The 17,594-nt window shown below is 35.8% G+C and overlaps 1 protein-coding gene across 1 annotated transcript in view; it reads left to right on the top strand.

Annotated features, from left to right (window-relative positions):
- LOC103603937 (structural maintenance of chromosomes protein 1B-like) overlaps positions 1-17,594 on the top strand; it is a 25,083-nt gene that overhangs the window by 5,620 nt on the left and 1,869 nt on the right. Inside the window, exon 4 of the mRNA XM_008588522.1 lies at positions 3,504-3,650. Coding sequence (XP_008586744.1) covers positions 3,504-3,650 — 147 coding nt within the window. The remainder of the gene's footprint in view (positions 1-3,503; positions 3,651-17,594) is intronic.

Genomic DNA, 17,594 nt, shown 5'->3' with positions numbered 1-17,594 from the left:
AATGGGGAAGAAATTTATGCATATAATCGTATCTATATGCAAAAATATTTCTGGGAGAATACTCAAGAAAATGATAGCATTAATTATGTTTAGGAATGGGAGTGGTGTTTGAGGCCAGGAATTCCAGGGACATTTTTCACTCTACTCTTATATATCTTTTAAATTTTGAACTCTGTGAATGTATTAACCATTCCGAAATAAAATGTTAAAGGATATTATTTTTCATACCAATAAAAGAGGACTTAAAAATACACTATACTTTGCATAACACAAAAATTGTAGGAGAATCTACTTCAACATCCTATAACACTGGAACAATATTTCCTGAAACAATTGAAGTTGGTTCAGGAAATAGTATGTTATCATATAGAACAAGTTTTTAATGCCAAAGAATTCATTCATTTTGAAGGCCCATGCCCTCTGAACTTTTATGTGATGCTATTTAGAAATTTCCTCAACTCCTTATTTTATGTGAGATCCAGCTGTGGCAGCCAAGGTATTTTTCAGAATGTAACCCCCAAGGTAGGCAGGGATTAGGGCACAGAGCAACTTACAAGAGCTATACGTGAAGGAAACTGCAGTCTGGGAGAAAAACGTTTTTCTGGAATAGCAGTTTGACTGTAAGTCAAACGAAAGAAGATTACATGAGAGTACATTAACATTTAGAAGAAATAACTTGTTGTGTACCTAAAAACTACTGAAAACTCCTAAGATTCATAATTCACTGTATTGTCGCCTAATACATGTTTAGATTTGAAAGAGATGTATAACATAGTAATTAAGAATATGGACTTAGGTATTTGACTAAATTGGACTGTAGCCCCTATGGCTTTTAGGCAAGTTACTTAATATCTTTAAGCAAAGCCCATTTTATAAAATGGAAATAACATCTACATCACGTCAAATAATGAATAAGCATTGTGTCAATGCACACTGTGTTCAGTAGTGGCACATTGTGTTCAGTAGTTAGTAGTTGCAATAACAACAGCATCAGCCAGTGCAGCAATAAAGTAAAAACAACTCCAGAAAATCACTGTACACACTGTTTAAAGAGGCAAAATTGACTTGCCCACGTATCACGGTTGGAAAGAGAGAGTTGGCACGAGAACTTAGGTTTATTTTGGCAGATTCTTATTAGCTCAAAATTCTTGATATACTTCTCTCGCTTCTCTCTAAGCAGGCCCCTGTAGATTTTTTTCCCTGTTATAATTTGGTTTACATACATCAGAAATACAAGTTAATAAATGTTCAGTTTAGAAAACTTTGAAAAACAGGAGCTCAAAAGAAAAAAATAAACTCATTCCTTAAGATAATTGCCAAGTAAAATATTTGGACATACATATAAAAAATATTATTTGTTTATCTCAAATTCAAATTTAGCTGGGCATCTGGTATTTTTATTTGCCACATGTGGTAACCACACTCCAACAAGAACTGCTAGTGAGTATTATAGCATATATGTTAGATCTTATGTTATTTTATAAACAACTATATTTGTAATATATTTTTATATATACAACAGGGGCTTTATACTAAGATTAACTATATATTTACCTAAGTTTACCATTGTATTTTTAGTTAACTTTTCTTCAACGGTCTCACTTTTATATTGTAATGTTTATCTGTCAGGAATTTTTTGTATGTACATTGTTAGATGTGGGTATTAGCTTTTTCCCCTAAATGGTTAATTACTTGCCATAAAACAATATATATTGAATTTTTTACTTTTTCTTATTTAGTTAAATTTAGTGATTATAATATTATAATTTAGCCATTATAGTAGTCTCAATTATTAATTATACTTTGTTCTTTTTCCACCTGGTTTAATTTCTTATCTTTATTTTAATTAATATTTGTAGCTTTCTTATTGTATATTAACATACATTGTAATTTACTGTAATCTATGAAAATTAATTCTTTAACAAAATAATCAAGGTACACATTATAAAGTAAATGCTAACTCACAAGCACTATATAACCAGCATGTTTAAAATGAAATTCGTGTTCTTTTTACTAAATCTTGATCTCTCTTTTGTTCTTCTACTCAATCCTTGATGATACTATTCCAGCCAAACAAAATCCTGTTTCCCTAGGGATTCTTTCCTGACCTCTACATCCAAACAACCCCCAGGCTCTTCTTATAATATATCCTAAATATTTCTGAAATCTTTTTCCTTTTCTTAACCCTCAGTACTATTGGGTGAATTTATACCATCATCTCTGGGCTTGCTGGACCAATGCATTTTCCAAATAGTTGCCAGAATGGTCTATTTAAAGCTCCTCTCTGACATTTCTCTCTATCTGTTGGGTTTCCGTGTGTTCAGAGCCAGTCCTCCTCAGCTCCCTCTACAAGCTCCACTAGTCCTCAGTGGAATTCCATCCACGTTCTTCCTCTGATGGCTGCCAAAGTTCCGGCCTGTCTACTAGCCTCATCTCTAAGTTGTTCCGTAACTCTTGCAGGAGTTCGAAACCCTTTCATGTTCCTCCTTTGCCCGTCCCTTCCCTGTGACACGTGCACACTCATACACAATCCATTTTATGCATTCATGCCTTTCCCCCAGCATGCCACCACTGCCCTTTCTCTGGCTACCTCCTGTCTGTGTCAGAGACAACTGCCTGCTCAATATTCCTCTCTACTTCTCCCTTACTCATGGACCTTGATTTCATTGTGTAGCAATGTAGGAGTAGGCACTGGATGTAAATGGTAGTCATTGCTGGGCCTGCCAGGAAAGCTTCCTTATAGGACCCTTTTACCCTGACTCTCCCTTCCTGTCTTCTTTCTTGTAGTACAGACACTATGGCTGAAACTCTACGAATCTTCTTGGACCTCACAAGGACTTTGAAGGTTGTCATATAAGAGACACTGACATACACATATACACACATTACTAGTACACACAGTGTAGAGGTAAAATACACTTTATTCAGAACAATTTAGAAGCAGGGAAGCAGTGGAGCCTTTCACTTACTCCATAAAGCACATGCTTACTAGCAGTACTATAAACTTCAGGCTGTATTATACCTTGAGTCCATTTAAATTTTTTTGTTGGTTCCAGTTTCACATCCATTTTGGAGAGAGCGATACTTTTGGTATCCTAACGTTATGAAGACTATTTTCAAAATATGCCATTGACATATATGACACGATTCCTCAAGATACAGGATTACGTCATGCTAACTATTTGATACTGCATAGAAGAATTCTTAGTTTTTGCTTGCCAGTGTTGAATATGTTTCGAGCTAATATTCAGCTTATTTCAAACCTTAGTAATTGCTGCTAATTTGCTGTCTAGAATTGCTTTGTGTCTTAGTAAAGGGGGTATTTTATTTGTGGCTCGTTTCTTGGGAGGTGTCCCTTCGTAAACTACATACTTTGTCAGTAAAGTACAGTAAGTGGTTTTTCTCATCTTCAAATTTTCAGCTGTAGAAATTGACACATTATGTCCTTATTTTTGTCTTCTTTATGTATGTTTTTTCAAAGTAAAATATGTTTGATTTTACAGACAGTGGCTCTTGATGGAACACTATCTTTAAAATCTGGGGTGATCTCTGGAGCATCAAGTAACTTAAAAAACAAGGCTAGATGCTGGGATGTGAAAGAGTTAACGAATCTAAGAGTCAGAAGAAGCCAGCTAATCCAAGAGCTGAAGGTAAATCCATGTCGTAAAAGTTACAAAATACTTGTGGAATAAGGGAGTGTGTTTTTAAACCAGGTTGAGTTTTTTGGTAATAAAAGTAGCATGCCTATCATTTTAAAATACTCAAATGGTGCATACTGGAATACAGTAAAAAATAAAAATTATTTATCAGTCGTATTTGCTAAACACAATTTGATGCTTAGCCTCCTGAAGTGTTCTCTTTATATGCAAGTATATGTATTTTCCTATTTCCATTGTTTTAAAAAATATTTTTGCTGTAAATATGTTTGCAACAAGCTTTTTCATTTAATGCCATAAAATGACATGTTTTAATTTTCATATACAGAATTTTACTTTATTTGTTAATGAATTCTTCCTGGTATTTTATTTTTTAGATGTTATTTATTTAAACAGTCTCCTATTGATTTGTTTTTTGCTGTTCCAAATGGTGCAATATTAGACGTTTTTCAGAGATGGAGAATAACGTCGTATCTAAGAGTATAAATCCTATAACCGAGCTGCCTTGGTTTGAATCCTGACTCTGCCACTCACTAGTGGTATGAGATTGAGCAAGTTCCTCTTTGTACCTTAGATGTCCCAACTGTAAAATGGGGACAATAAAAGTACCTACAATTTACTGTTATTATATGGAATACATCAAATAATTTATATAAAATACTTAACATAATTCCTGGCATATCAAGCACTATATAAATGTATGTTGTTCTTATATCTTTATTTGCATAAATCTATCTCTGACATGAATTTCAATAAGTGGAATATCTGGGTCTAAAAATATGTGTATTTAAAATGTTGGTAGACAGTTCTATTAACTCAGCTGGTTAGACTGCAATGTTATAACCCCAAGGTCAAGGGTTCTATCCCTGTACAAGTCAGCCACCAAAAAATATAGAAATAAATAAAATATTGATAGATATTGCTAAATTCTCATCAAAAGAAAACCTGTAGTAGAGTGTGCATGTCCCTACATTGCAGCACTGGGTAATAGCAAATATTTTAATTTTTGTCAATCTGATTGATAGAAAACTGTAGTCTAGCTTGATATTCATTTCTTAAATTATAACAGGTTGAACATTTCCTCATGTATCTATTGTTTCCTTGTAAGTTTTTCTTCTGTGAACTGTGTGTTTATTTTCTGTGCACATTTTTCTATTAGGTTGTTTGTTATTTTATTACCTATTTTAAGTTATTTGTATAATGAGTAAATGACTCCTTAGTCATATACTCTTATGTTATAAATTTTCTATGTTTGACTTTTTTATTGGCTTTATTAGGGTATAATGAGGAAACACCTATTTTAAGTGTGGAATTGAATACATTTTGACAAATCTATGTCATTATGTAACCACAACCACAATCATGATGTAGCTCATTTCCACTACCCCACCCCCACACACAATCCCATTTTTGTGCTCCTTTACACTCAGTCCCCTCCCCTAGACCCCTTAGGCCCTGGCAACCCAATCTTTCTGTCATTACAGTTTTTCCTCTTCTAGGCTTTCACTTGAATGGAATCATCCAGTAAGAAGTTTTTGCCCATGCTTTCTCTACCTAGCCTAATGTTATTGATACTCATGTTGTGTGCATATCAACAGTTTATTCCTATTTATTGCCAAGTATCTGTTTGACACTTGACTTTATTCTTTTTTGTTATACATATGTTTTTCATCTTTATGTAGCCAAATTTATTAATCTGTTATAACTTCTGAATCTTGTAATGTATCATGCTTAGAGAGATGTAATTATTTCTTAAGCTCACAAAAGGAAGTCAATAATGCTTCCTTCTAGTGCTTTTGTGTATTTAACATTTGCGTTATTTTTTTTTTTTTTCTTTTCCTGTGGAATTTATTTTCATGACTTGGGACCAGCATATTTTTACCAATTGACTAGAAATTTTATAAAAGTACCACTTGTTGAATATTCTAAACGCCCCCACATACTTGAAATGTCAACTTTAGATACTAAATTGATAGCATGCTTCCAAATTATTTGTTTTTCCTATTTAGCTTTCTTTTTTTGTGTATACAAATTACAAGTCTCTGATTCAACTATTGAATCAAAAACTAGACTTTTGGCAAGGTTACTTAACATCTTTTCATCTTTTTCTGTAAGCATAAGACCACACTTTATGTGTTAGTCTAAGATATAGCAATGTACAGCTTTTCCAAATTTTACAAATTTAGTTCTAGGCACAGAGAAAGTTCTGGAAAGATGGTAACTTGAAATGAATCTTGTGACCTATCCATGTCCATATTAAGTTCCTACCTGATTTTTGTTTGTTTGTTTGTCTGTTTGTTTTAATTTACTTTTTCTTTATTATACATACATGTGGGGTACAACGTTGATTTTCAATAATTGTGTAGAATGTGTGGTGGTTGGATCAATATAGTTAGCTTACTCGTCATTAAAATATGCACTCATCCTTTGTGTCCATTGAACAATTCCTCATTAGCCCCCTTCCTTTTCCCCTCCCCTCCCCTTTTCCACTTACAGTTTTCTAAAAGTTCAATGTAATACCGTGATTGTTGTTTCTTTTTTTCTTTCTTTCTGCCTCTATTTATTGTTCATTTGTTTATTTATGGATTCAGCTCCCAGCTATGAGAGTGGTATTTCTCTTTCTGTACTTGGGGTGTTTCACTTAGGATAATTTTCTACAGGCTCATCCATGTTGTTGCTAACGGCAGAAGTTCATTCTTTTTATGGCTGAGTAGTATTCCAATGTTTATATACACCACAAATTCCTTATCCAGGCATCTAGCTATGGACATATAGGTTGGTTTTATTGCCTAGCTATTTTAAATAGAGCTGCAATAAACATGGGAGTGCAGGTATCCCTTTGACCTGATGTTTTACAAACCTCTGGGTGTATCCAGAGGAATGGGATTGCTGAATCATATGGAAGTTCTCTCTGCAGTTGTTTGAGGAACCTCCATACTGTTCTCCATAATGGTTGTACTAATTTACAGTCCCAGCAGCAGTGTAGGATGGTTCCCATTTCTCCACATCCTTGCCAGCGATTGTTCTTCACTGTCTTTTTGATAATAGCCAGTCTAACTGGGGTGAGGTGATATCTCAGTGTGGTTTTGATTTGTGTTTCCCTGATGATTAGTTCTCTTTTGCATTTTTTCATATACCTGTTGGCCATTTGTATGTCTTCCTTTGAGAAATGTCTATTCAGCTCCTTTGCCCATTTTTTAATTGGATGGTTGTTTCCTGAAAAGTTGTCTGAGCTCTTTACATATTCTGTATATTAGTCCCTTGTCAGTTACATAGCGACAAATATTTTCTCCCATTGTGTAGGATGTCTTTTCCCTCTATTGCTTTCTTTGCTATGCAGAATCTGTTTAGTTTGATATAATCCCATTTGTTTATTTTTTCTTCTGTTGCCTGTGCTTTTGGTGTGTTATTCATAAAGTCATTGCCCAGTCCTAAATCTTGGAGCATTTCCCCTAAGTTTTCTGGAAGGACTTTAAAGTTTCAGGCCTTATATTTAGGTCTCCAATCCATTTTGAGTCAATTTTGGTATATGGTGAAAGGTACAGATCGAGTTTCATTCTTCTACAAATGGATATTCAGTTTTCCCAGCAGCATTTATTGAAGAAATAGTCTTTTCCCCAATGTATATCCTTGGGGCCTCGGTCAAAGATCAGTTGGCTGTAAATATGTGGGTTGATTTTTGAGTTCTCTATACTGTTCCACTGGTGCACGTGTCTGTTTCTATGCCAGTACCATGCTATATTACAGATTGGTAATATAGTTTGAAGTCAAGAAACTTAATGCCTCCAGCTTTACGTTTTTCTTCATGATTGCTTTGGCTATTTCGGGTCTTTTGTTGTTCCATATGAATGTTAGATGTGTGTCTCATCTGAACCAAGTGACAGGTGGTTAGGAATGATATCTTGGGTTCTGGGGAGGCTGCTCGGAAAAGCTGATGCAGGGCTTCCTTCTCTTCATCTGTAAAAAGCACCTTGGGAAGAATCAGGACATGGGGATCCTAATGGTAAGTTAAATTTGCCCCAGGTGGGTATGGTTGGTCTTGAATCCTAGGAAGCAAATTATTTGCTGAACAGGTAGGTTGTGGGGCTGCTACTCTTCAGGGTGCTTTAATACCCGAACCTGACCCTCAGTGGGCAAAAAATACATAAAAGGATCGGAGGTGTTCCAGGAGCCAGGCAACAACTTGAATAAAAAAATAAATAAATAATAAAGGAACTTTAAGGAGATTTAGTATAGTTTGACCCTCACCCTAACCACTCTTGGCTTAAAAAAAAAAAAAAAAAAAAAACGAAGAAGAAGAATAAACACCTGGAACTAAAAATATTTCTTAGCTACAGAATGAAATAGATGAATTGAAGGATTGAAGGACAGGATTCACGTTGCTGACAACTAGTTTAGCAACCTGAGAGACCAAATGGAAGAAGCATCTCAATGAAGGGAACAAAATTGCAACGATAACGAAATCATGAAGTAAAGATATCTGCTGATAGAGACTTAGCGGATAGACTTGCGGAACTTGACTTGAGAATATTAAAATCCCAGAAGGTTGAAAAGGATCAGAGAGGACGGTAACATATTTTTTAAAAATTCCCCAATTTGAGAATGAACCTTAATATACCATTGACAGGACACACTCAGTCCCATGTAGGTTTGGTGAGAAAAAGCCCACCATAATGAAGATCTTCGTGTAATTCGTGATTGCGTAAGTTATAGAATCAGTGCTAAACAACCCTCCCTCACACTTTTCAAAAAAAAAATTATACATAAAAAAATCAAGCTTATAGACTACAGAACTTGTTAGTACTGTGGAATAATAGCCACAGGAAAAAGGATTATAGCCCAGGATACCATTAAACTTTTAGGAATCTGCAGACAAACAGATTCAGAGACAATGTCATTTACATACTCCATGTGACAAAGATACTAGAGAAAGTACTCTAAGCACAACATGAATTAAATTAGACCTAATTATAATAAATTAATAGTGCTAAACTAACAGCAAAACCAACATAATACAAATGGAGAGAGATGTAAATAAGTTCCAAAGTTCTCATCTGTGAAGAGAGGAAATTAGAATATTCTAAAGATTGAATCTTGAGGGGGTGGGAGGGTCAGAGTTGGAACCAAAGTGTTAAGCAGAAGAACAGAGAGCAAACCAACAAAAATGAATGAAAAGAACAAAAAATGGAAGGAATAAAATTTTTGTATAACAGACATAACGGTAAATGAGTGGATTTAATTTTCCCATTAAAAGACCAAGGTTGTCATAGGTTAAAAAGCTAAATGTGTCGTTTACAAGAAGTCATCTTAAAATTGAATGTTGAAAATAATGGCATGAGCACCTGGCAAATGCAAACAAAAAAAAAAGTAGTGACAATATCAGACAATATGAAATTTAAGTTAAAAATCTTTGGGTTGTATAGTACACTTTTAATAAAGATTTATTAAATTTCTTGAACAAAGATGTTATGTAGTAAGAAACAGAGCTCTCCATTATATAGCTGTTCGCAGCACACAGCACCTAAGTATTTAAAGTGAGAATACTTCTTAATAAAGATGAAACTTATAGTGAAACATTTTAGTGGTATGACTTGAAGTTACTCGCAAGCTTTTATGTTTTAGTTTCCTCATCAATAGAATGGGAATAATAATAGCACCGATTTCATAACTTTGTTAAGGGGATTAAGTAGGTCAATAGATAGAAGCTGCAAAGAACAATAATAAGTGCTCAATAAATGTGACGTATACTGAACAATACCCATGAAACACTTAGAGGAACTGATCACATGCTGAACGCAATGAAAACCTCAATATATTCTTAAACGTACACGTTAGGACACCTTCTTCATACTCCATGTGAAGTTAGAAATAGTGACCAAAAATTCTTTGCCTACATAAAAATTCAGTGTGCTTGTAGATAGTTTAGTGATCAGCAAGGAATCAAGAGGCAAATTATAAAATGCCTAGAAAACGATGACTATTCCTCCTATCATTATTTTTGAGACACAGTAAAAGCTGCATCAAGAGTAAAATGTTGTCATTATTAAAGAAAGATGAAATACAAGGGAAGTGATTAATCACCTTAAGAGATTAGAACAACCACAAAATGCTAAAAGTATAAAAGGGAATTATTTTTAAGCTGAAATTAATTACAACTCAGAAAAGGGACAAATGAATCTAAAACCTGATTCCTTTGAATGACTAATACAATAAACTCTTTGCAACCCTAATGGAAGAAAGAAAAGCTAGAAGCAAACATATGTGACCAGAAAAGAGAAAATTAAAAACCTTTAAAGAAACTTAGATACAAATAACTATATAGTTTAAAAAATTTAAATCCTGGAAGAAATTATTTTCAGAAAATATTAATTACCAAGATTGAACAGAAAAATAGTGGGACATTTGAAAAAAAATGCAGTAGCAGGCATTAATGTCATTGGCTGGCCCAGTCCCCATCCACATCTTCCTCCTTCCTTACCTACCTCTATTGTAGAATCATAAACTACTAAGAGAACTTGATTTCCCAAGTTTCCTTGTGGCTAGGGGTGGCCATATGACAGTTTTGGCCAATGAGATATAAATGGAAGTGTTACTGTTACTTTTTGCATTTTCGTGTACTTGACTAGAACACAGTCAAGAGGCCTGGAGCTGTAGCAGCAATCTTGCACCAAGAGAAACGCAAGCAGGAGATAAAACCCATTGAACTAAGAAACTAAGAGTGGGTGCCATTGTTGAGCAACTGCATCACCCTAGACTGCTTTTGTTTGGGGGTAATAAGAAACCACTATATTTAAAGCCACTGTTAGTTGGCTGATCTACCATTTGAAAAAGGCTTAAGGAATATAAAATGGTGCAGCTGCTGTGGAAATGGGATGGTGTTTCCTCAAAAATAGAATGATCCAGCAATTCTACTTTGCGGTGTCTACCCAAAAGAATTAGAAGCAGTGTCTCAGGGATATTTGTACACCCGTGTTCATAGCAGCATTATTCATAATAGCTAAAAGGTAGGAGCAAGCCAAGTGTCCATCAGTGGACGAATGGATAAAAATGTTGTATATACATGTGAGTACAGTGGGCTGGGGGAACGGAGAATGAGTAGTTTAATGGACTTAGAGTTTCAGGTTTACAAAGTGAACAGTTCTGGAGATTATTGCATGACATTGTAAATATTTAAACACTACTGAACTATACACTTAAAAATAGTAAAGATAGTAAATTTTGTGTATTTTACCACAAATTTTAAAAAAGAGACTCTGGGTTTATAGCTGGCTGAGGTCTATGTGATATCATTCTAAAGTCATGTAAACCATTCTAGATCATGAAAAACATGGAAGCTTCCCAGTTCATTTTATAAAGATAGTATAAATTTAATATTAAATATTATAAAGATAGTAAAACACCAAAACTAAAGACTGACTTTCCTTATGAATATAAATGCATAGTTTATATTTGTGCACCTCAAAAGGGAAAAACATATTCTCACAATAGGAATAAATGTAAATATGAAGGCACAGTAACTCCATAAATATATGCAATTATCATGGGTCAATTAAGAAAAAAAGAGAAAAGAAGAGAAATAGAGAGTAGAATAGTGGTTACCAGAAGCAGGGTTGGGGAGGGGGAGGGGGCCTGGGGACAGGGTGGTGGCCCAATACAAAGCTACAGTTAGAGAGGAAGAATAAGTCCTGGTGCCCTACGGTGACAGGAGCTAATAATATTGTATAGTATATTACAAGACAGCCACAAAAGAGTATCCTGAATGTTATAACCACAAAGGAATGAATGTCTAGGTGAGAGATAATGCCAATTATTCTGAGTAGAACATTGTACAATATGTGCATGTATTGAAACAACAAACCGTGTCCTATCAACATTTCCAATGAAAAAAAACTTTTTAATTTAAAATGAAAAGTATGTCTTATTGAAAGACATAAAACAACGGAAAGGAAAGAAAAGCTCTACTCATAGGTTAGAAGACCTTCCATTAATATATAACTGGAATGCAATTTTAATTAAAATACTACCAAGGATTTTTTCTATTTATTTTTTGATTATTTTTATTTTATTTTATTTTATTTTGTCGATATACAATGTGATTTATTATTGTGGCCCATTACCAAAACCTCCCTCCCTCCTCCCACTCCCCCCTCTCTCCCAACAATGTCCTTTCTGTTTGCTTGTGGTATCAACTTCAAGGAATTGCAGTTGTTATGTCTCCCCCCACCCCGGTTTTTTCTTTTTTGTGTGTGTGAATTTCTATATTCATTTTTAGCTCCCATCAATAAGTGAGAACATATGATATTTCTCTTTCTGTGCCATTCCTCTGGGTGTATTTCCAAAAGTGGGATAGCTGGGTCATATGGTAGTACTATCTGCAATTTTTTGAGTAACCTCCACACCATTTTCCATAGAGGCTGCACCATTTTGCAGTCCCACCAGCAATATATGAGAGTTCCTTTTTCTGCACAACCTCGCCAGCATTTATCGATCAGAATCTTCTGGATTTTTGCCATCCTAACTGGGGTGAGATGGTATCAAGTGTGGTTTTGATTTGCATTTCCCGAATGCTGAGTGATGTAGAGCATTTTTTCATGTGTCTGTTGCCCATTTGTATATCTTCCTTTGAGAAATGCCTATGTACCTCTTTTGCACATTTTTAATTGGGTTACTTGTTTTTTTGTTGTAAGGTTGTTTCAGTTCCTTGGATATTCTGGATATTAATCCTTTGTCAGATGGATATTTTGCAAATATTTTCTCCCACTTTGTTGGTTGTCTTTTAACTCTTTTAATTGTTTCTTTTGCTGTGCAGAATCTTTTTAGAATGATATAATCACATTTGTTTATTTTTCCTTTGGTAGTGCGTGCTTTTGGGGTCATATTCATGAAGTCTGTGTCCAGTCCTACTTCCTGAAGTGTTTCTCCTATGTTTTCCTTAAGAAGTTTCATTGTTTCAGGGTGTATATTTAATTCTTTAATCCATTTGGAGTTGACTTTAGTGTATGGTGAAAGGTTTGGGTCTAGTTTCATTCTCATGCATATTGATAGCCAGTTCTCCCAGCACCATTTGCTGAAGAGTCAGTCTCTTCCCCAGTGTATAGGCTTGGTGCCTTTGTCAAAGATCAGATGGCTATAAGTGTGTGGGTTGATTTCTGGATTCTCTATTCTATTCCATTGATCAGTGTGTCTTTTTTTATGCCAATACCATGTTGTTTTGGTTATTATGGCTTTTTAGTATAGTTTAAAGTCAGGTAGTGTTATGCCTCCAGCTTTATTATTTTATTTATTTATTTTTGCTCAGAATTGCTTTGGCTATGCATGGTCTTTTGTTATTCTATATAAATGTCTGGATAGCTTTTTCCATTTCTGAAAAAAATGTCATTGGAATTTTGATGGGGGTTGCATTGAATTTGTATATCACTTTGGGTCGTATGGACATTTTCCCAATGTTGATTCTTCCAGTCCAAGAGCATGGGATATCTTTCCATCTTCTTATATCCTATTTAATTTCTCTCAGCAGTGGTTTGTAGTTCTCATTATGGAGATTTTTCACATCATTGGTTAACTCAATTCCTAAGTATTTTATTTTTTTTTGTGGCTATTGTAAATGGGCAAGCTTTCTTGATTTCCCTTTCTGCATATTCACTATTGGAGAATAGAAATGCTACTGATTTTGGGAATAGAGAATAGAGAATAGAAATGCTACTGTTGATTTTGTTTCCTGCTACTGTGCTGAAATCGTTTATCAACTCCAAGAGTTTTTTTGTAGAGGCTTTAGGCTGTTCGATATATAGGATCATGTCATCTGCAAACAGGGACAGTTTAACTTCATCTTTTCCAATCTGGATGCCTTTTATTACCTTCTCTTCACTGATTGCTCTGGCTAGTGCTTCCAACACTATCTTGAATAAGAGTGGTGAGAGTGGGCATTCTTGTCTAGTTTCTGTTCTTAAAGGAAAAGCTTTCAGCTTTTTCCCATTCAGGATGATATTGGCAGTGGGATTATCATATATGGCTTTAATTATTTTGAGGTAATTTCCATCTATACCTAACTTATAAAGGTTCTTTGTCATGAATGTATGTTGAATTTTATCAAATGCTTTTTCAGCATCTATAGAGATGATCATATGGTCCTTGTGTTTGATTTTATTAATATGGTGTATAAAATTTATTGATTTGCATATGTTGAACCAACCTTGCATCCCTGGGATGAATCCCACTAGATCGTGGTGAATAATTTTACATATGTGTTGCTGTATTCTGTTTGCTATTATTTAGTGAGGATTTTTGCATCTATATTCATCAAGGATATTGGCCTGTAGTTTTCTTTTTTGGTTGTATCTTTACCTGGTTTTGGTATCAGGATGAAGTTTGCTTCATAGAATAAGTTTGGGAGATTTGCTTCTGTTTTAATCTTTTGGAATATTTTGTAAAGAATCGGTGTCAATTCCTCTTTGAATGTTTGGTAAAATTCTGCTGTGAATCCATCTGGTCCAGGGCTTTTCTTTGTTGGGAGCCTTCTGATAACAGCTTCAATCTCCGTTATTGTTATTGGTCTGTTCAGATTTTCTACGTTTTCATGGCTCAGTTTTGGGAGCTTGTATGTGTCCAGAAATTTATCCATTTCCTCTAGATTTTCCAATTTTTTGGCGTATAGTTGTTTATAGTAGTATCAAATGATTCCTAGTATTTCAGATGAATCAGTTGTAATATCACCTTTTTCATTTCTAATTTTTGTTATTTGAATTTTCTCTCTTCTGCTTTTTGTTAGCCATGCTAATGGTTTCTCAATTTTATTTATCTTTTCTAAAAACCAACTTTTTGAATCATTGATCTTTTGTTTTATTTTTTGGTTTTCACTTTCATTAAGTTCTGCTCTGATCTTAATGATTTCTTTCTGTCTGCTAACTTTAGGTTTGGATTGTTCTTGTTTTTCTAGTTCTTTAAGGCGCATTATTAGATTGTTCACTTGCCATCTTTCCATTCTTCTTAAGTGAGCATTTAATGTGATAAATTTCCCCCTTAGTACTGCTTTTGCAATATCCCACAGGTTTTGGTATGACATATCATTATTTTCATTAGTTTCAATAAATTTTTTAATTTCCTGCTTGACTTCTTCTTAGATCTATCTGTCATTAAGTAGAATGCTGTTTAATTTCCATGTGTTTGTATAGTTTTCAGAATTTCATTTGTTATTGATTTCTAATTTTAATCCATTGTGGTCTGAGAAAATATATGGGATAACTCCAATTTTTTTGAATTTGTTGAGACTTGATTTGTGACCTAATATGTGATCTATCCTGGAGAATGATCCATGTGCTGATGAGAAGAATGAATGTTCTGAGGTTGTTGAATGGAATGTTCTGTAGGTATCTTCCAAGTCCAATTGGTCTAGAGTATTGCTTAGATCTTTTGTTTCTTTGCTGATTCTTTGCCTAGATGATCAGTCCAATATTTGTGGGGTGATCAGATGCCCTGCTATTATGGTATTAGTATCTATTTCCTTCTTTAGGTCTAATAGAGTTTGTTTTATAAATCTGGCTGCTCCCACATTGGGTGCATATATATTTATAATTGTTATGTCTTCTTGATGGATCAATCCTTTTATCATTACGTAGTGTCCCTCATTGTCTCTTTTTATGGTTTTTAGTTTAAAGTCTATTTAATCAGATAGAAGAATAGCTACTCCAGCTCGTTTTTCTTTTCTGTTTGCATGGTAAATCTTTTCCCATCCTTTCACTCTTAGTCTACGTGACTCTTTATGGGTCAGGTGGGTCTCCTGAAGACAGCATATAGTTGGGACCTCCTTTTTAATCCAGTCAGCCACTCTGTGTCTTTTGATTGGGGAATTTAAGCCTTTTCCATTAAGAGTTATTATTGAAAAGTGTTGATTTATTCCTAGCATTTTATTGATTATTCTTTGGTGGTCTTTGGTGTCTTTTGTTCCTGGCTTCTTGATTTAGTGTTTGTTTTTTGTATTTGCTGGTTCCTTGGGTTGTAGATAGACTTTTTGTTTGTTTGTTTTCTCTTCATGAATGTCATTTTTAATATAGTAGGGGGGTTTTGATTTTTCTTGGGTTTTTATGGCAGTGGTAGTTATTTTTCAGGAACCAAACCCAGTAAACCCTTGAGAATTTCTTGTAAGGGTGGTTGTGTGGTGGTGAACTCCCACAGTTTTGTTTGTCCGAGAAATATACTCTTTGCCCTTCATTTTGGAAGGATCTCCTTACTGGGGCAAGCCTGCTGGTTAAACTCTCTGTTGTGTTTTTTATTTTGCTGAATAAATTCTTCAGTTCAGCAAGTTCTGCTCCACTTTTTTTCAGGGCATTGATTTCCTTGTACATTTCTTCTTTCAGGTCCTGTATACTTTTCTTTATTTCATCATGTTGTCTAGCTGAGTTTTCTTATTTCTCAATCAGTTTCCTTAGAATTATCACTCGAAATTCCTTGTCAGACATTTCAAGGGCTTCTTATTCTATAGGATCTAGAGCTTGAGAGTTATTACCCTGTGGAGGTGTACTTTCTTGATTTTTCGTATTTCTGGTATCTTTTCTTTGAGGTCTAATCATTGTGGCAGGGGGATTCACAGTCCACAGGTTTGACACTATTGTCTGACTAAGATGTTGCTGGGGTTCCCAATTTGGTATGGCTACTTCTGTGACTGCTCAGTTGGCCACTAGTGCCTTGCATGTGTGTTTGCCTCAGGTCTTGGGCCTCCCCAGGGAACCACCTCTCTGGTCAGCTTGGACTCGGCCAGGCTGCTGGGTTATGGGGTGGTACCACATGGTGTGTGGTCTCTCCCAAGCTTTCACCTCCCCTGCTGGACATTTCCCTGTTCCGTGTACACTGGGCTGGGCTGCTGGGTTGTACGGAGGCACCGCAGAGTGTTTGGTCACTGCGGAGCTTCCCCTTCCTCTGCTGGATGTCTCCCTGCTCCGTATGCACTGGGCTGGGCTGCTAGATCATGTGGCGGTGGTGTGGTCTCTATGGAGCTTCTGCATCCCCCGTTGGATGTCATCCTGCTCTGTGTGAACTGGGCCAGGCTGGGAAAGGAGCCGGGTGCCAGCGGTGAAGCCTACCTGCTGGATCAAGCAGTGGCAGCCCCACAGGGTGTGTCCTTTCTACAGAGCCTCCACCTCCCCTCCTGGACGTCTTCCAGCTCCATGCACAATGGGCCAGGTGGGGAATGGAGCCTGGTGGTGGCAGTGAAGCCTATCTGCTGGATCGCGTTATGGCGGCCCCACAGGACATGTGGTCTCCATGGAGCTTCTGCCTCCCCTGCTAGATGTCTCCTGGTTCCATGTGCACTGATTTTATAGTTGTAAATCAGTTGATTTGTGGGAGTGATGCTAGGTACCGTCTTTTCCACCATCTTGACAATAAGTACTCAGGGCAGCTCAAAACCTCACATTTTTAAAAAGAGGATATCAAACATCCCTGTTGAGTCATATGCTGGCACCACAGGGGGCATGGTCTCCATAGATCTTGGGATTCTCCAGCTGGGCACCTCTCTGATCGGCATGCACTCTAAAACTGTCCTTGTTGGCAGATGACATAATTGTTTACTCCGAAAATTTGGAGACTGTCATGGAGAAGGGCTGTGTCCCAACTTGAAGCTGACACTGAGAAAACTAGTTTTGGAGGCTGGGAAGTCCAAAGTCTAAGGAACACATTTGGTGAAGGCCTTGATGGTGGCAAACAGTGATCCAGAGTTCTGACATGACAGAAAATAGCAGAGGACAGAGCATTTTAATTGATAAAATGATATTCTAGTTCTTACAAGTGAATTTTCTTGAGACTAGTCAAAAAATATATAATAAAAGAGAGTGAGGTAGGACTTCCCCTGCTGGCACACAGAATACTCTGAGAAACAATCAGACTCTAGTTGATGTAGTATTGGCATAGAAATGGATACATAGCAACACTAGGAATTCCAAAAGT

This window comes from Galeopterus variegatus, unplaced genomic scaffold (genome assembly GCF_000696425.1).
Source record: "Galeopterus variegatus unplaced genomic scaffold, G_variegatus-3.0.2 Scaffold4874, whole genome shotgun sequence".
In the NCBI taxonomy this organism is placed as follows: domain Eukaryota; kingdom Metazoa; phylum Chordata; class Mammalia; order Dermoptera; family Cynocephalidae; genus Galeopterus; species Galeopterus variegatus.
Note: the sequence above shows the minus strand (reverse complement) of the source record. Positions and strands in the feature narration are given on the sequence as shown.